A 20,941-nucleotide genomic window follows, 5' to 3' on the forward strand; every position below is an offset into this window, starting at 1 on the left:
TTGGTCAATTTCTCCTCACTGAAAAGATGAATTAAATTTGTCTCAGTTTTTCCTTCTCTGTCACTAGATACCATAGGTAACTGTTTTCAAAAAGATTGTCTTTCAGGCTAACTAGAGATTTATTTCTGAGCACAATGTTCTCATTTTATTGCATGGGCTTCTATAAAAACTTCAATTTTGCTAATAGAAAACAAATTCATACATGAATTGAGTAACTGTCTGGGAAGCAAGTACTATTTTTCTTATTTTTATTTACTTCAGAAATGTCAGTACAATGAATAAATAAAACTCTAGTTGTGGGGTGCTAGAAAGATGACCCTACTGTTAAGAACATGCCCTGCTTTTATGGAGAGCCTGAGTTCTGTTCTCAGGACCCACAAAAGGTCACACATATCCATCTGTAACACCAGCTTCAGGAACTGGACAAAGGAAAAATAAAAATACATAAAACCCAAGCTAGGCCTGGTGGTGGTGCATTTATAAGCCAGCTTTTGGGAGGTAGAGGCAAAAAAAAGCTTAGTTCAAGGCTAACCTTAGCTGTATAGTGAGTTCAAGGACTGCCGGGGCTCCCAGGATCCTTTCTCCAACAAACCAAAGTTCTGGGTGCATTTCCCAAGCCTAGTTGTCCGTCTACAGAATCATCAGAAATGCTAAGAAAGGTTATTAAAAATGTGTAGCTGTGGGGTGGAGAGAAATCTAAGCAGCTAAGAGTGTGCAGTTATGAGGACCAGGGTTCCAGTCCCAGCATCCACTTAATCAGGCGAACATCCCACAAATACTTCTGACTCCAGTGCTGAGGGATCTGCCAGCTATTCTGGACCCTGAGTGCTCGCAGGCAGACCTGTGTGTGAACACTCCACATGCAAATATAATGCACGCATGTATACACACACACACGCACATAAATAAAATAAATCCAAGGGAAAGGAAAGTATACAGCTGCAGGAAGTGTCAGTCAAAGCTGTCTGCTAGCAGCTGAGGAGTGAATGGACGTCTATTTAGCAGGAGGTATTCAAGCCTCTTCAAAGATGGCTCTGTAAGAGTTAATAGTTTTGTGAAAATTACAGTTGATCTCAAATAAAAGGATATAGGACTCAATATGAAACTGATAGCTAATTATCCCTAGCAGGTATATCATGTAAATTGAGCAGTTAAATAACTCAGGACAAAATAGTATTGTGTGTATAATCCTGTGACCATTCCTTATCAAGCGAAATTCCATTATGCTGAGAATTCTCTTCTACAACATTGATCTGGAAGGTTTTATATTTGAGTTTAATGATTGCATTTCATATGTAGAGTATGAATAAGAATTATGTGTTCCCTAAAGCTGTTTTCTTACCATTATACTTTTCAATCTTGTTAAGAATGTATAAATTGCTTCTCGGGAGGGTACATTAGAAAATTCTGTATCCTTAATGTTTCCGGATCCCTTCCTTCCGGGACATCCTGTTACTATGTTTGCCTTCCCAGCCTACTTCCTGCTGCTGATTCTTCTGGGATTTGACTGAGGCAGAACTGATACAGTTTCCAAGAGCTTCTTGGCTACTTTCCCTCCTCACCACTTTCTTGGATCTAGTTCTTCACATAGTTTCTCACCACACCACACCCCCACTTGTTACCAGAGCCTTCAGTCATCAGAGGAAATAAGGACAAGGTCCCCAGGGATTGTAGAGAGACCTTGGAAGGGAGAAAAGCTGGCATGATCAGAGGGCCAGAATTTTCGGAAGGGAAATGTGTTCCGAAGACACCCTTTAAAATCTCTCGGTGGCAACGAGTGCCTTGCTTGACTGACCTTCTTTGGAAGGTGTGAAAAAATGGTTCATTTGATAATGTGATTGTTGTAATCATGAAGTCCCTAGCTCAGCTCTCGAGTGCCCAGATGAAAGGCTGTCTAAGCACGGAGGAAGCACAGACAGGAGGATTCCTGGGACTGACCAGGCCAACAGACCAGTGAGCTGTAGTTGGAAGCTGCTCGTTCGTTCCCAGCTGCCCAGACCAGAAATAATTACACAGAAACTGTATTAATTAAATTACTGCTTGGTCAATAGCTTTCGCGCCTTTTTAGCTAGCTCTTCTATCTTAAATTAACCCATTTTTATTATTTTGTATTTTACCATGAGGCTCATGGTTTACTGATGCCGGCACATGGGTCTTTTTCCTCCAGCAGCTACGTGGCTCCTTGGCTCTGCCTTATTTCCTCCTCTGTCTGCTTGGAATTCCTGCCTTACTCAGTACTGCCCTGCTGTAGGCCAAAGCAGCTTTGTTCATTAACTAGTGGTATTTACAGCATACAGAGGGGAATCCCGCATCAGTGAGCCTTAGGTGTAGTCTGAGATTCTGTCTCAAAAACTAAGGTGGAGCTGGGTATGGCGTCATACCCTTTTAGCCTCAGTACTTAAGAGGAAGAGGCAGAAGGGGGCCTATGAGTTTCAGGGCCGCCTGAGCCATATAGTAAAATCCTACCTCAAAGGAAAGAGAACAAATATTAGTGAGAAGCCACCACACATGCCAGTAACTATGATTTGATGGGTCCAGCCACTACACCCACATACACCAGTAACTATGATTCGATGGATACAGCCACCACACACACCAGTAACTATGATTTGATGGGTACAGCCACCACACACACCAGTAGCTATGATTTGATGGGTATAGCCACCACACACACCAGTAGCTATGATTTGATGGGTATAGCCACCACACACACCAGTAGCTATGATTTGATGGGTACAGCTACCACACATGCCAGTAACTATGTTGTCGGCTCCCTGTTTATTTTTCAGGACAGTAATGGAAGCTCTGAGTTACAAGAAATCATGAGGAGACGTCAGGAGAAGATCAGTGCTGCTGCCAGCGACTCGGGAGTAGAGTCGTTTGATGAAGGAAGCAGTCACTGATTGGTTGGATGCCGTCACTCTTGGCTTTGTTGGACACGCTTTGTTTTAAGAAGCCTTGAAGGGAATGTCAAATCTATTGGCCTGGTCTATGTAAATTATCGCCATAGAAGGAAACAGTGTGTACTGAGTAAGCAGAGGACTTGCTGCTTCTTGGCCTATTGTTTTGATTAAAAAGTAAGATGTGGGCAGGTGAGGTTGGTTGTTCAGCAAGTAAAAGTACTTGCCGCCAAGCCCAATGACCTGAGTTCGAATCCCTGGACCTGCATGGTGGATGGAGAGAGCTGGCTTTTCCAAGTTGTCCTCTCACCGCCATACAGAAGTAACAAGTGTCATTAAAACAATTTTAAAGGTAATTTAAATTAAAAAGAAAAGAATGAGACTGTTTTGACCTTGGGAAGCACTTTTTTCCATTTTCCTAAGGTATACTTCCCTTCGCTCCATGAATTCTCCCAGCTTCATCTGGTGATCTATGTTGGGTTATTTTGACAATGGAAAATTTACTCACTGCAGCAAGGAAAAGATATGGCCATTGATGACTAAGTCTACCCACTCAGCTCTCTGTGACTGGGGTGCCTGTCATCCAGGGAGGAGGCTCAGCGAGACTACCCTCTGCCTACTTTAGGTCTCTCCTCTGACATACCTAATGACAGCACATTTACGTGTATTTAAAGTTCTTAATGCCAACCGTTTAAAAATAGCACATTTGAATGAACTGTACAATATAGCCAGACCTTGAACGTGCAGATAGGAGACTGTAGTACGTTCTCAAAACGCTTTGTTCCTCGAAGCTCTGTCAGTTGCAAAATCTTGCATAGATTATGCTTTGATTTAGTTTAAATTCTGCTTATTATGTATACTGTGTAATTAAATATGAGAAAGCACAAGTGGGAAGAAGTCACATACATTCACAATCACTCAGAGTAGCCCACGCTGCTGTTTATTACAGTATTTTGCTTAATGAAAGCCTCAGTTATAAATATTGATATAAGTAGTAAAAGGATATGGGGCCATTTTATGTGTTTTATCTGTGTAACAAGGGACACTTAATTTACATGTACCTTAACCCCATGAAAGAATCTAGATAGAAGAAAAATAGCTAACCTTCAACAAATGTTATTTTTGGAAACACGATTTTTGTCATTAAATGTAATATTATTTCACATTTATAAAAAAGATGTTATGTAAGAATGTTGTATATTTTAACATAAATCCATTTAGAGAGATTATCTAGATTCATTAATTTTTCATAGTGCCTTTTTCACTTGAGTCGGCTGGAAAGAGTCTGCAATAAACAGTATTTGCTGTATATTAATAAATAGCTTCTATCTCCACACGAAAATGTTTGCTTTGTAGACTGGGCACTTGGGTTAACAGAATGAGAGCAGATGTCCCTTACACAGAAAGAAGGCCTCAGTTGTTGTGGGAGCTGCGGGCTGTGTTCCTGCTTCCCCAGCTCCTGGTTGCTTGGCTAGCTTATGCCCCGAAGTAACAACACACAAACTGTATTCTTTTAAACACTGCTTGGCCCATTAGCTCTAGCCCTTACTGGCTAATTCTCATATCCCGATCAACCCATCTCTAATAATCTGTGTAGCACCAGTCTTACTGGGAAAGATTCAGCATGTCTGACCTGGTGGCTGTCTGCATCGCGTCTGGCTCTGAGAAGAGCTGCCCTGCATCTGAGCTCACTTCCTCTTCCTCCCAGCATTCTGTTCTGTTTACTCCACCCACCTAAAGGCTGGCCAATCAAATGGGCCAAGGCAGTTTCTTTATTAGCCAATGACCTTCCTCCATCATTTCCCCTTTTTCTGTTTAAACAAAAAGGAAGGAAGGCTTTAACTTTAACATAGCAAAATTACATATAACAAGACAGTTATCAAGTAAAAATTACAGTTACAATATTTACATCTACTTTATCTTTTATCATAACAAAGGAAAACTATAACTAACTATATATTCTTCAACTCCATCAAAGACTGAAGAAGGATACAATATTTCCTAAGCAAACAAGAAGTAAGCAACTTATAAAACTCTAGAAATCACAGAGACATCTCGCTGCCTGGACAGTCACCCAAAGTTCCTTTGTACCATTGGGGCATCCATCTTCGGCCTAAAGGTCCATAGTATCCAGAGACATTTCCATGAAGCAGGAAATTTCAAAGGCAGTTCAGTCACTATCTGCTGTGTCCTGCAGAATGTCTCACAGACTCCTTCATGAATCAGGAACCTTGAAAAATCATCTCACCTTTAGGCAAGTTCACTAGTCCTCTCTCTGCAGGTTCTTTGTGTCCAGTTTATGCAACAGTCCAGGCAAGAGCAGTTTCTTGCCCAAATGGCTATCAAACTCCATAAGGATCCTCTTCGATGCCCATCTTCTTCTTGAAGTAGATTGGTGCTGCCAGGAGCAGAGTGTCTAATTGTCAGAAAAACCCTAAGTTATTAAAACATTTAAAATGCCATATTCTCTAGCCTTTGAAAGATATGAAGAATGCCTATCTAAAATATATCTATGTACATCTAAAAAAATCTAACATGACTACAAACTTGACTATTATAGATAACTATTCATTAACAACTTTTATACATAATATTTTTACATGAGCTACACAATCACAATACCTTAATATCAGAAATACATATACATATAACAAAATTGACCTTAAATTTAAATCACTAAAGCAAAATCCATATCAATGCAAATTATTCATACCTATATCATATCCCCCTTTAAATGTAAAAGAACATTTATAAACAATATTTGGGAATATGGACGTAGTTATTTCTCTCCAAACTGTTTCCTGCTGAATGGGGGTGCTGTTAATCAGATATTTCAGGGTATAACCTGTGTGCTAGGTTCATCTCAGTCGTCAATTGAGTGAAGTAATTTTTTGAGGGTGTTTACAGCAATCTTTCAGGAGGGCGTGGTCTATCATACCATATTGGAATAGAAGCAATCCACAGTGTCTCATCCTCTGTGAAAACAAAAGAAGAAACTCCTTTCCAAAGCATCATGTCCTTAGATCCAAATTTTAAAGTCAAGGTATTTTGAAAATATCTATGTTGGATTAGTTCAGTAGCATTTATAAACAAATATCTTTTAGCAGCTGTTGTTCCTTCCTCAGCAATCAAACAATTCAAACAGAGCATAATAGCATACAGTATCAAAATTCTCTGTATTTCCCATCTTTGTGCGCTTTATTTTAACCTCTATTTTGTTTATTTTTACTTTTAACTTTTTGCTTTTTGAGACAGGTTCTCTGCATATCTTCGTCCTGGAATAACTCTTTAGACCAGGCTGTCCTTGAACTCTCAGAGATCCTTCTGTCTCAGCCTCCCAGGCATTGGGATTAAAGACGTGTGCTACCACACCTTGAAGTCACAGAGGTCAATCTCCCTCTGCCTCCAAAGTGTTGTGATTAAAGGTGTGTACTACCACACCCAACTACTTTCTTCCTTTTTTTTACTTTTAAGAACTTTAACTTTTAACTTGCATATATTTTTAACACTCAGTGTGTGTCTGTAGAGGATGTTGTCCCATGCTCCCCTAGTTTTTATCGTCCACATTCTCTATCATCAAGCCATAGTTGCTACTAAGGATGAAAACTCATACACTCTGTATTTGTTTTTTATCACTGCTCCAAGCAAATGTGTATCTGGAAATCTGCAGTGACAGCGAGCAGCTTCCTAGGGGCCAAGTTTGCAAAGATGATGAAGGAATAGCAGCCTTCACCACCCATCTGTCTCCCCATCATCCCGAGCAGTTGTGAGGCAACAAAGGAGAATCCAGTTAGATCTCTTACATTCCGTAAGCCCTGCCTTCGTTGACAAAAAAAAAATTCTGTAGAGCGAAATCAAAATACTTAGATAAACCTGGTTGGGAAGTAACAGGTCCAACAAAGAATTGCTGTGACTCATATCTGTATATCCAAAGAGTCTGGGATGTTCTGTGGAAGCTTCCCCCTAGCACCTGGCATCTATAGGACCCAGCCATGACAAGCTCAGTAGTTTACCCTAAGGCAATACATGGTTCCAAGAAAGACCACTAACTAAGGCCATCCAGGCACCACCCAGGAACAGACTACCCAAAGGAAATTCCTAATGTCCCAACCATTATAGATGGGATCACCTGCCAGCACACCAATTGCTTTTTACCAGAACATGCCTAGACAAATGTCAGCCAGTCAGGGGTCCTGAACCTTAGCAATCCCTCACCCCAACCTCTGCTATTATAAAAACCCCACCCTCAATGGAGTGCCTTTACATTGGACACTCAAATGTTGTAGGAAGGTTGCTTGTTTGTCCCAGTCACCCAGAACCAAAATAATCACACAGAAACTATATTATTTAAATTAAATTAAACTATATTATTTAAATCACTGCTTGGCCCATTAGCTCTAGATTTTTTTGGCTAACTCTTACATCTCAATATAACTCATTTCTATTAATCTGTGTATCTCCATGTGGCTGTGGCTTACAGGCTGAAGTTCCATCTGGCTCTGGTGGGACTACATGGCTTCTCTCTGACTCTGCCTCCTTCCTCCCAGCATTACATTTAGTTTTCCCTGCCTATCTCTGTTCCCCTATAGTTCTGCTATAGGCCCAAAGCAGTTCCTTTATTAACCAATGGTATTCATAACATACAGAGGGAAATCCCCCATCACCTCCCCTTTTCTGTTTAAGTAAAAAGGAAGGTTTTAACTTTAACATAGTAAAATTAAATATAACAAAACAGGTATCAAACAAGAACTACAGGTACAATATTTATATCTACTTTATCTTTTATTATAACTAAAGAAAACTAAATTCTTCAACTCTATCAAAGACTCCAAAAGAATATAATATTACCTAAATAAACAATAAATTCATTGTAAGCAACTGCCAAAACTCTAGAATTGACAGGAACATCTCACTACCTGGACAGTGACCCAAAGTTCTTCTGTACTGTTAGGGCACCCATATTCAGCCTTCTGACCCATAGTATCCAGCAGACTTTTCCATGAAGCAGGAAATTTCAAAGACAGTTCAGCCTATATTGGCAGTTTGTTAGTCACTTTCTTCTGTATCCTGCAGAATGTCTGACAGACTCTTTCATTAAGCTGGAACCCTGAAGGATGGTCTCACCTTTAGGCAAGTTCAGCAGTCATTTCTGTGGATCCTGCATGTCCAGTTCATCAAGCAGTCCAGGCAAGAGCAGTTTCATGCCCAAATGGCTAACAAACTCCATAAGGAGCCTCTTAAATGCCCATCTTCCTCTTCGAGTAACTGGTGCTGTCAGAAGCAGACATGTCTCATTATCATGAAAAGTCTTAAGTTATTAAAACATCTTAAATGCCATATTCTGTTAGTCTTTGAAAGGTTTGAAGAATGCCTATCCATCTGAAATACATCTCTGTGCATCTAGAAAGTCTAACTAACATGACTACAAGCTTGACTATTATAGATGACTCTCTGTTAACTTATATTTCTTAATTATACATCACATTTTTAAATGAGCTGCATAAAACAATACCTTAATCAAGAGCAGAAATATACATATAAAAGAATTTACTTTAAATTTGTATCAGTAGACCAAGATTCATACCAATGCAAAGTATTCATCTCTATATCACACAAAGAGTCTGAGTTATAACTTGAATATGAATAAGTGCTCTTTGCTTTTACATACGGAACTCAGTCTCCTAGTTAGTTTTTGGAGGACTCCATGATGGGGCATAACAGCATCCAAACAGCATCCATATACTCAAAGAGTCTGGGATGTTCTGGTAGAAGCTTCCCTGCCCCTGTCCCTGGAATCCATATACCCAAAGAGTCTGGGATGGTCAGGTGGAAACTTCATCCCAAGCCCAACCCCCCAAACCCTGCTGCATCTCAGAAAGCCCACCAAATGATGAACCCTCTCCCAGAGATGCTCAAGACCATTCCCACAGGATATTTATACTGCCCCCAGAAAACAAATGTGGTTTTGAAGTCTTCCTCCCCCATTTCCTCTTGGTGGGGACTGGAAAACCATCCAGAAACATTGTATCCATTAAACCTGGGCTTTTTTAAATTTGATTTTAGTTGGTCTTATTTGGATTGCTATGTCAGCAGAAAGGCTTATCAGGGTGCAGAAATTTCTCAGAAAGTATTGCCCCAATGAAATCACCTGAAAATGATGGCTCCAGTGGCATATTTTATTGAATACTTGAAAAGCAGACACAAATTCTAAAACTTCAAAAACCTGAAGAGTGAAATGTTGCTTAGTTCATTCTATGAGACCTCCATTTTCCTCACACCAGAGCCAGACAGAAAACCCACAGGCAAAAAGTCAATGTCCCTTATGAATGAGGTTGTAAAACTGTTTGTTAAGATTTTACTCATGAATATGTGTCCCCTTGTATTTTCGTTTTGAGACAAATTCTCAGCCAAGCTACCCAGGCCAGCCATGAACTCCCTATGTTGTTCAGATAGACCATGACCTAGCCTCTAGCCTCATGCTCCTAGTTAGTTGTCCTACCAGGCCAGGCTCAGTTAACTCTTTCATTATGTAAGGCAAGCAATCCATATTGAGATCATCAGCTGTGCTCACTATAGGCGATGTCTAGAGAAGGGTAATGTTCTACAGGCCCCAGACTCAGTTATAGTATGTGTCCTCTTTCCCCATCATTCTTTTCTGTAGAGGGAAGTTTCTGTCCTGCCCAGCCCTGCAGTTGTTCAGTTCCAGAGAAATACACAGAGGCTTATATTAATTATAAACTGTTTGGCCTATTATCTCAGGCTTATTATTAGCCAGCTTTTACAACTTAAATTAACCCATAATTCTTGTCTATGTTTAGCCACGCGGCCTGGTACCTTTTCTCAGTAAAGCAAACTCTTCTTGCTTCCTCTGTATCTGGCTTGCAACGGTGCCTCTGTCTTTCATCTTCCCAGAATTCTTCTAGTCTGTTCGCCCTTCCTTCCTGGCTACTGGCCAATTAGTGTTTTTTAAAACAATACAAGTGACAAATCTTTACAGTGTACAAGAGCATTATCCCACAGCATTTCCCTCTTTTTTTCAAAACAAGGCCCTGAATCTAATCTCCTTTGCTTAGCTTTTATTCCTGACCATTATCTATAACAATTTGCAAACAACATTCTAATCAAAAGCAAATATCCGTAATTCATTTTTAGGAATGTGGGCATAGTTTTCTAGGACGCTTCCTCCTGATTGGGGGTGCTGGTAATCTTATGGGGACTCAAAGAAAATTTAGGATTAAGGTCATTTCCTGATTGGAGTATTTTGTGAGACTGGATCATCTTAGCCAGCAGCCTTGAAGATGTTCTGGATGCGGAACTCGGAGGAAACTACAACAGAAGTACTCTAAAACGTTGGATCATCTGGGCCATTGGTTTCCACTGGAGATTTTTCATGGGTCCTCCTTGACCAAACCTTATTTTTCTTAGCCCAGAATGAATCCACAGCCTCTCATTTCAGGTGGAAACAAAAGCAAAACTTCTTCTTCAAAGTAACATATTTTGACTTAAAATTTAAAGTCCAGGAATTTTCAAAATATATAGGTTGGATTAATCCAGGAGCATTTATAAACAAATGTCTTTTAGCAGCTGTTGCTCCTTTCTCAGCAAACAATTTAAAGACAACACAATACTATACAGTATTCAGAATTTCTGTATATTTTTCATCTTTGTGTGGCTTTTTAAAATAAAACTGTCTATTTTTATCTTTTTAATTTTAGATTCTTTGAGACAGGGTTTCTCTGTGTATCTTTGACTGTCCTTGAACTCACTCTGTAGACCAGATTGGCCTCGAACTCACAGAAATCTGCCTGCCTCTGCCTCCCAGAGATCGAAGGTGTGTGCCACCACACCCAACTACTCTCTTTCTTTTTTTAAAAGGACTTTATACTTTTTCTTTTCTCTCCCAAGCCTACATATATTTTTAAATACACTGTAAACAATTTACAGTTTTTTTTTCTGAATCTGTTTTTACTGTATATATCTATCTTTTTCTGAGCACATGAATCTTTAATCTGCTAAACAATATGGTTAGGGATATAACTGTGGCTTTGGCAGCTGGCTCCACCCCTGTTCCTTAGCTTTTTGAATTTAGATTCATGGTGGAGGTCCTGGTGGTAGTCACATTTATTACTACAACTCTGTGGTCCATGCTACCACCAAGAAGCATGATGCCAGCTGCTTACAACACCATTTAAGTGTTTGGTGGCAGGCCTCTTAAAAGAACTGCAAGGTTTTTGCTGCTAATGCTGAGTCGGGAAGCCTCTCTTAAAGGAGCCACATCTCTCCTCACTGCCAGCAAATAGAGCCTACCAGAGAAAAGACGGTTACCAAGAAGCTTTGCTTGATTCTGTTCTTGTCTGTCTAGAATTCCTTTTTAAAAACTTTCTCAGGCTTTATGTGGAAATTATTCCCAAACATTTGGGCACCATTTGTAGATGGAAGTTTCTGTCCTGCCTGGTCCTGCAGCTGTTCAGTCCCAAAGAAACACACAGAGGCTTATATTAATTATAAACTGTTTGGCCTATTAGCTCAGGCTTATTAGTAACTAGCTCATGCAACTTAAATTAACCCATAATTCTTGTCTATGTTTAGCCACATGGCTTGGTACCTTTTCTTAGTAAGGTGTTCTCACTGTGCTTCCTCTGCATCTGGTTGGTGACTGCATCTCTGCCTTTTCTCTTCCCAGAATTCTCTTATTCTGTCCACTCTGCCTATTCTTCCTGCCTGGCTACTGGCCCATCAGCCTTTTATTAAAGCAATATGAGTAACAAATCTTTACAGTGTCCAAGAGCATTATCCCACAGCACGTTTCTCTTAATCTTGATTCCCACACCCTTTTCTTTGCTTTCAGAGTCTATTTGCACAGCACTGCCTCCTGGGAATTGAGAGCAGGAGATATGCCAGGGCTCAAGGCTCTGTGTCATGGAATGTTTTCATCAAGGAGTAGGGCATGCTTAGCCAAAGGAAGAACAACTTCTCATACAAAAAATGTTGAGATTTCTTTCAGCACATTTGTGAATGATTTGGAGAATGAAGAAGCCAGTAAAATTTGGATAAAGCAAATAATTTCCAAGAACTGTACAAGTAGTGAATTACTAAGAATTACACTTTGCCTAATTGGAAGATGGTCTGGCCACCAGTTGCCCCGAGAGAATTTGGGCCTTGAGCCTGGATTCCTGGATGCACTGCCATGCTTTCGAAGTCTAATATGCTACTGTCCAATGGGCAAAAGTCGGCGACTTGTACTGGGACTCTCTAAGAGCCAAGGTGCTTTCCAAGGAGACTGAGGTATCAGGCCTTTAGACTGCAGCTGGGAGGAGATGAACCAGTGAGTCAGGTCTTCCACCAGGCCCAGAGACCCCTGCTCTAGGCTGATGTCAGGGTTCCTGCTTGCTTCCTATGTAGTTCTAGATACTAGGACCAGTTGTGCCGCTTTCTGAGTGACTGAGTAGCAAAGTCCAGGAGCAATATTTCCCTGATACTTGGCTGTATTCTAGACTCCAGTTACCCTGGTATCTGTTATTACTATCTCAACAATGAGCTAGAGGGTCTGAAATCAATACAACAAAAAAACCAAAATAAACTCTGTGTGTGAGTGTCCTTGCCATTCTGTCTGTTTCTCTGTGTGTGTCTCTGTCTCTCTGACTCTCTCTCTCTCTCTATATATATATATATATATATATATATATATATATATATATATATATATATATATATACACGCGCACACACACACAGACACACAAAATGAAAATGTCCAGGTTGTTCTGTTTCTCAGTTTCATTGTTCCCTGCTCTGATCTGGTATAGTAAACTAAGTCTGCCTGTCCTGCCATCTAGTCTTATCAATCAGAGCATGAACTATAAGAGGAACAGTTTAATTTGAACTTAAGCTATTGGATGCCTGTTTAACATGCAGACCTTCTATCTGGAGTCATACCAATGTATAAAATGTCCTTATTCTTAGGAAAGAAACTTGATATGTAGCCCTGGGACTCACATTGCCCTGACAGAGCTTGAACTCATGGTAATCCTCCTGCCTCAGCCTCTCGAGTGCTGGAATTGCAAGCGTGCACCACCACACTGGCTGAAAATGTACCACTGAATGGAGTTCTGTGAGTAAACTCATGTCTCTTTTGGAAGCCTTGTTTGAAAACCTGTGGTTACTTTGTTTCTCTCCTCATAAGGCCCTTACAACTGAATGTTCAAATAGAGATCGTGTTCATTGTTTGGTGGAATATCAGCTACTTTTTTAAATCAATGATATAACAATATTGATGTAACAAAATAACCTAACAAAAGCAACTTGTATTGGTTTGAATGTCAGCCGTAGACTCATACATTTGAACACTAGTTCCCCAGAGGGTGGCACATTTGGGGATGTTATGGGGAGGTTTGGCCTTGCTAGAGGAAGTGTGTCACTGGTGGCTGGGCTTTAGGAGTTCATGCCTCATTGCATTTGTTTCCTACCCATCCTCCCATCCTTTCATCCTCCTTCCCTTTCCCTCCTTCTCTGTGCATTTGTTTAGTGTATGTGGTTGAAGATATGATCCTTCAGGGCTTCCTGCTCCAGTGACCTGCTTGCTGCCTTGCCCCCTCTGCCATTATGGACTTCCCAAAGTAAACTAATTCTCCTTTAGTTGCCTTGGTCATGGTGTTTTATCAAAGCAACAGAAAAGTAATTAATATATAACTTAAGGACAGGGGTGTGTTTTGTCTCTCAGTTTGAAGGTATACAGTCCTTCATGGTGGGGAAGGCGTGGCTGCTGGAGCCTCAGGCAGCTGATACATTGTCCCCAAGTGAGAAAACAGCTAGAGAGTTGTTCAGCTCATCCTCTTCCCCCCTTTTTTTGTTTTTCCTTTTATTCACTCCAGGATTATGGCCCATGAGATGACACCACCAACATTCACAATGGCTCTTCTTACTACAAAACACCCTCTAAGACACATCTAGAGGCCTTAAATGTGTGTCTCCTAGATGTTTTTAAGCCTGATCAGTTGACAGTGACAATTAATGATCACATTAGGCAATAGTGAGGCCAGGAAACTCAGTTCTGAGTCTTAGCCATCCTTTCCCATCTTCAGGGATTGTCAGCCGGTTGGAAACCCTGATTTTGTTTAGAGAGAAGAATTATCTTTCGTGCTTGATCCACACTCCTTTATTAAAGAATGCACGACATAACATGCCAGTAATCAGGACCGACATGAGCTGATTTGCTCCGTCTTCCCTGCAACGGGACAGACAAGTATTTGCTGTGATAGATGCTGCAAGGCTGTTAGCCTGTACATGCACTATGAGGGTCCTGCCCAGCTCCTAGGAGGCAGGCAGCTGGCAGAAGGATGGATTAAACTTGCATGAGTGGGTGAGCAGAGCTATTCGACCTCAGGCTCAGGCAAGGCTGCGGCAGTTTCCTGGCTCATAAAACTCAGCCAGTGCAAAGTGAGAAGTCGAGGCTCATTAATAACCCAGTACCCTGTAGTCAATACTCGAGAGGAGAGTCAACACCAGGAAAACGGTGCGAGGATGTTTATTGCCTCATTTTCAGAACCTGTCCGCCATAGGACGGAATTCAGATGTTTGGACCACTCATTAATCTTGCGGCCGTAAAAAATATAAAATAAAATAAAGCATGGTGGAATGACTGTTGTTGTTTTATGCTTGGATGGTGGAACGGTGGGATTTATGGAACACAAACAGAGACAGCTCCTTTTTCCAATTGCCTGCTTGCTTCCAACTTCTTGTAGCCTGTGTTCAACGGACTTTCCCATACACATAGGTGGCATGGTACAGACAGGACCATGGTGTAGGGGTTGCCTACACCAAGTCCAGCAGGGTTTAGCAGGGAGAGGGGAGGTTGTTACCGCCTGGGAAACAGACCCAATAGATGGGTATGCTTGCAGTAGATTTGCCTGTGAGGAGCTGAATACAGCAGGCAATCTGTGGGACACTTTCACCCAGTAGATGTCAGGGCAGAAGAAGCAGGATGGCTTCATGGTCTAAGCATACTGAGGGATAGCATCATTTACTTGATTCTGTACTCTCTGCGATCAATTTCATGTTTTACCGCAGTTCCTGAAAAAAGATATATATATATATATATATATGTGGGCTTGGAGAATGCAGGTGACTTCTGTGACTTCCAAAGGGCTCTGTGACTCCACAGACTGAGCTTCTCAGTTGCCCAGTTCTGCACCTCCTAACCACCAGGCACCGTGCCCAGGGCTTTCCATTTAATCTTCGACACAAGGCCGTAGAGGAAGCTTTTAGTATTCCTGTTACCAAACAAGGAAGCTGGCTCAGAGGAGGATTAAGTGACATTCACAAATGGTGCCTGATTACCCCAAGCCTCTACTCTTATCCTGACCCAGGCGTGTTTACAGAGTAGGGCTGTACACATCGGCTTCCTCTTCTAGAAGCAGTGAGCTTTGTTAGCTAGCTCGTTTTGATTCATTTATTTGTTCTTTGACATGAGGCCTCATGGAGCCCAGATTGTCCTTGAACTTACTGTGTAAAGGGGATGAACTTAAACATCTTATCCTCCTGTTTCTAGTTCCTGAGTCCTAGGATCACAGGCATATATCACCCCATCTAGATTATATGGTGCTGGGGATCAAACCCAGGGTTTCATACATGGTAGGCTAGTAAGCTCTTAAAAAGAATTTTGGTGTTGACACAGTGAATCCACACAAGTTGCTTGCACAACCACAGTGTAGACCAGAGCCCAGCATTGCTTTGTGGAAAACCTTTCCCATATGTGTTGTGTAGTCTGAGCACACTGGACGCATGTTCGGCAGCATTGCTAGCAGAGAATTGAAGTTCAAAGCCAAGCCTGGGTGATGCTTTGGCCCCACACGTCTATAATTTATATCCCAAGGCCATGACTGTGAGGGATTCTGCCCTGGAGAACCAGAGCTTATCTATTTCAGGTATTGGGTGCTTTTGTTTATTTACTGATTTTTGATCAATCTATTAAAGAAGTTCTGGATGACTCTTGGAGACTGTAGGAGGTTGGTGTAAACTGAAACCATGTAAATGAATCCAGGAATTGTTTTTAGACTCATGTGATGCTTTAAAATTTTGTGTGGTGGGCTAAACACGCCCACGCTCCAAGTTCATACATTGAAACCACCCCCAATGTTATAGTATTAGGATTTGGGGCTTTGGGAAGTAGCTATGTCATGAGAGGCCTTAGTATTAGGATTATTGCCACTATAAAACGACCCCAGACAGCTCTCACTTTCTATGCCCCATGAAGATAAAGCAGGAAGCCATTAAGTGGTGCTCACTGGAACCAATCATGATGGTGCTCTCACTCCGCATGTCATCCATCAGTCTGTGAGAAGTGGAACCCTGTACCTCCTGAGCTACTCAGTGCAGGTTGCCGTGTTACAGCATCCTGAGTTGACAATGACACACCGAGTCAAGTTCTGTCACCCTGTCACCTCATCCATCACACAGCAGAGTCACCAGAGCCTTCCCACCCACAGTAACCATTTTCCGTTACACTGTTAGCCACTCACATGGTGCTTGCCAGACTTCTGGTTAAAGGCCGTAGAATAAAGTGTGACTGGGGACACCAAGAAGCCCTTCTAAGACCACTATTTTTTATATTTGTTTCTTAAGATGGTGTGCTTTTTATTTTTTCCATTTAGAATATTTTGAGAATTCCATACATTGTGCTTTAATCACATTCAACACCTCCCCAAACTCCTCACAGATCCCCACCCAGTTCCATATCCACCAACTTTGTGTCCTCATTGTAAAGCTTGTTTTTAATTGGGGGTTTATGTGTGGGTATGTGCATATGACTGCACTGCCCACAGAGACCACAAGAGGGCTTCAGATCCCCTGGAGCTGGAGTTATAGGCTATTGTGAGCCACCTGATGTGGGTGCTCAAAACCAAACCGAGGTCCTCATGAAGAGCATTAGAGGCTCTTCCTGCTGAGCCCTCGCCACTCCATGCTTCCTATCGTGACAGAGGCAATGGCTACAACTTCTACTTTAAAAAGCACATAGGACTTTCTGAGTGTTCTTAGAACCGAAGAAATATTTTGCATCCTCTGATGTTTAGCTCCTACACTGGGCTGGAATTCCCTTACCAGAAAAGTTACGACACAGCAGTCTGGGCTACTACACACTGCCTGACATGTTAAAAGTTCATGGCTTCCTTTGTGTTGGGGCTTCCAACACAAAACTAGTCTGAAGTGCAGTGACCCAGGAGTCTGAACCAAAGCCAACAACAGCCTTATGTACATTCTACAGGGTCTCCTGGGAGTTTTGACTTTGTGAGAAGATTTGGAAAGCAGTAACATCAGCACAAAAATTAAGAGAGTTAATCTGGAGGAGAGTGGTTTCTGGTCTTTCCCTCCATCCTTTTTAAGTATCATGGCTTTGCATTGCATGACTGTTTCATCTGCCTTTTGAGAATTTTATTGTTTATACATCATTGTCCTGAAAAATGTACTATTAGTTGATGCCATGCAAATGAAGTGCTGGTTGTTTGTTGGGCATGACAACCAACAATCTTAATGACCACGCGGCTGGCAGCATCCTCGTTGATGACACATAGGCAAGTAGGTGTCCTTAGTCCATGTTATGACTCAGGGATCCAGGAATCTTCCCATTGGTCAGAAGCCAGTCACATGACCCCAGCTGAACTGCAGGGGCCATTTTGTACCTGTAGTTATCGTAAATACTTCAGATGCTATGGAGTGGCCCAAGGTTCAGAGCCATCTGGGGAGACCTGAAGAGGAGTGGTCACTTTAGGTTAATAAGATTCAGGGGTAGGGGCAGGGTGGGTCTGGCCACCCACTTGGGTCCCTATGTCTGGATATTTGCTGAATGCAGAGGTGACATGTATCATGTGTGTGGCTGACCATGACTGCACTCTTTAAGACTTCAATGTGTGAGTGTAGTTTTTTATTTTATTTTTTACTGACTTTTCCAGGAACTAAACAAACCCACTACTTCCCTGGGACCCACGCTAGATGCTGTGTGTTTTTATCCTGGCATCAATAACACATGAGGTCTTCGTTTTCTCCTTTGTTTTTCCATGGTAGAGTGTAAACTCACTAAAGCAGGGACCTTGCAGCATCTGTCTCCTGAACCACAGCCCTTTCCTTAGTCCCTGGCGTGGCATGGGCCATGGATAAATGATGCTGTGTTTTTACTTTTTTTTTTTTTTTTTTTTTTTTTTTTGGTTTTTCGAGACAGGGTTTCTCTGTGGTTTTGGAGCCTGTCCTGGAATTAGCTCTTGTAGACCAGGCTGGTCTCGAACTCACAGAGATCCGCCTGCCTCTGCCTCCCAAGTGCTGGGATTAAAGGCGTGCGCCACCACCGCCCGGCTGATGCTGTGTTTTTAATAAGGAATGTCTCCCGTAGGCTCATGGATTTGAACGCTTGTCCTCAGTGGGTCGTGCTGTTTGGGAGTTTATGGAAACTTTAGGAGGTGGAGCCTTGCTGAGGGAAGCACATCACTGGAGATGGGTTTTGAGGTTTTTATGGCCTCTTTTACTTCCTGTTCTCTCTGCTGCTTCCTGTGTGGGGGTGAGATGTGATCTCTCTGCTTCCTGACTGCCAGGCCATGCCTTCCCTGCCATCATGGACTCTTCTGTCTCTCTGGAGAAGTAAGCTAAAATGCACCCTTTTCTCTCCTACGTGAGGTCCTGTCCAGTGAGGGACTCCTGGTGTGGGAGGTCCTTCTGTCTATGTGTTGCTTTTATTGGTTAATAAATAAAGAACTGCTTTGAGCCTATGGCAGGAAAGAACAGAACTATGCTGAGAAAGCTAGGCTGTATGCTGGGAGAAAGAAGGGCGGAGTTAGAGAGAAGTGGTGGGGCCATCTGAGACAGACGCTGGGAACTTTAGCCAGTAAGCCACAGCCACGTGGCAATATACAGGTTAATAGAAATGGGTAAAATTAATATGAGTTAGCCAATAAGAAGCTAGAACTAATGGGCCAAGCAGTAATTTAATTAATACAGTTTCTGTGTGGTTATTTCAGATCTAAGCTAGCCAGGCAGCTGGAAACCAACAAGCCGTCCCTTCACCAACAGACTCCAAGGGACAGGGAAGAAGGACTAAGAGGCCACAGGTACTGCAGAAACACACAGGAATGTGTGCAGACTGTGGACAGAGGCAAGGTCACAACCTCACACATTGACTCAGGCCTCATTTACTGGTACCCATCATGCCACACACTGGACTAGAGCAGAGGACACATCACTGAGTCAGACAAACAGGTCCTTGCTCCGGGAATCGCACCATCAGCGGGAAGGTTCTGGTTTAATCACAGTGACAGAGAATGAAACTGGAACAAATGCCCTACTCTTTTTCAAGTGGAAAAGTTGTCCTATATTATTACCTGGAGATGAAACTAGTAATTCTGCCTGATTAGAGTTTTATAGGTGTCGGGTGTGACGGGGAAGCAGTGGTGGTGGAAAATGGCTCTGAGGGTGGACAGAGCTGGGTCAGATTCTTAGGTTTTTCTCTTCACAGTCCAGCATGTGCTGTAATTTAGCTGACACGGCCTCTTGATCCAGTTGCTTCTCAATTTCAGCATGTGGAAAGTGGACATTTTACCACGAGAATGTCATTTGAAAGTTAATAAACTATGACATAAAAGGTTTAGTAATAAACTATGATATAAAGGGTTTAGCACTTGAGAAAGAAACCATCATTGTCCTGAGGGGCAAGTGTAAATGTTGTATCCATCCTGCCTGAGAGCATCCTGTGGCCTATTCAAAGCATCCGTGCGAAGCTGCAGGTACCCTGAACCTACCTGCCCAGTTACCAGGTGAGAACTGAGGCCTAGGCAGAAGAAAACATGAAAGAAAACGGACAAGTGCTGACTTGATCCTCCCGAAAACAAGTTCAAATTTCAAGCCAATTTTTAGGATCCGGTAATCGTTTCCTTGTGCTGATGTACTGTGCTACGTAAGTTGTCACAAAACCTTTTATTGATTGGGCATTTTCCTCATGGACATGGGTCACTGAACTGAGGATGAGTGTAATGCTTAGATTTGAGAATAAGAGAGGCTTTGATAGGCTGTCTTGTGATAAGCCCCTCACTGACTCTAAAAACAAAGGTCCTCCTCTTCTTCACGGCTGCAATTTCTCTCCCAGGCACCCACTACAAATGGCTGAAAACCAGCAGTGAGTGTCTGCATCTCTCTGTGTTATGTTTTGATCCTCCGTAACCCATTTGGCCAAGGTGAATATCATATTTGGTCCTGGGCATGGTTCCTGATTCTGCACCCCGTGCCAAGCACCAGGCTGGAGATCTGTGAGCTGGGAAATGAGCCAGCTATTTGAAGTACATTGCATCAGACATTCCCTGGGGTGCAAAGGAAGGCCCCCTTGCTAGAGAGCAGGGGGAATTCTGCCCTCAGAGATCACACTCAGTAATTTTAACTCCTTGGAGAAAGGCCAATCCTCCAGCCAGCAGATATCATGTGGCCTGTAGAAAATTTATACACAAAGCCTCTGGCTCTTGCTTTTTATGTGGACACCACAGCCTGTTCTGAAAGCTATGTTGCCCTCAGGGGGACAGCTTTAAGAATGTATTATAAAATCCAACATTAAAAGCATCTTAGTGGATTTCCTCACTCACAAGACATGGAAATGTTTAAGAATAATATTGTGTTTCTTTGCAGTGAGAAAATGAAGAAGAGTCCAGATTACAGAGCTGTCAAAAAAGCCCCACTTCTTATTTTCTTTTCAGTTTACATATAATCATACATTTCCCAGTGATGGATGGATAGATTTGTGTTAATATTACATTCGTAAGTCAGACCTTAGGGGTAGTTTGTGAACTAACTTTGTAACTTGTCTTTTTCAATCCCAAAGTAGGCAAATGGTTTGCAATTCTATACTCCCTAGCTCTTTCTGTGTGTTGTGCAGGTGCCTGTGAACTGTGTTTGCTAGTCTGTGTGCTTATTCAATACAAGGCCTCACTCAAATGATTTTCTATAAAATAACTAGCAATGTATAATCTAATCAGCCTTTACGAATAAAAAATTGGGAGTCAAATACTGGGACAAGAA

At 41.9% G+C, this 20,941-nt stretch overlaps 1 protein-coding gene across 3 annotated transcripts in view; it reads left to right on the top strand.

Annotated features, from left to right (window-relative positions):
- The window catches only part of Eps8 (epidermal growth factor receptor pathway substrate 8), a 178,389-nt gene extending 174,161 nt beyond the window's left edge, over nucleotides 1–4,228 (top strand). For all 3 annotated transcript variants that reach the window (XM_057782341.1, XM_057782333.1, XM_057782349.1), the window contains one exon: nucleotides 2,790–4,228. In XM_057782341.1, coding sequence (XP_057638324.1) covers nucleotides 2,790–2,903 — 114 coding nt within the window. In that variant the 3' untranslated portion in view covers nucleotides 2,904–4,228. The remainder of the gene's footprint in view (nucleotides 1–2,789) is intronic.
- Nucleotides 4,229–20,941: the final 16,713 nt, after the last annotated feature.

Source organism: Chionomys nivalis, chromosome 1, assembly GCF_950005125.1.
Source record: "Chionomys nivalis chromosome 1, mChiNiv1.1, whole genome shotgun sequence".
In the NCBI taxonomy this organism is placed as follows: Eukaryota; Metazoa; Chordata; class Mammalia; order Rodentia; family Cricetidae; genus Chionomys; species Chionomys nivalis.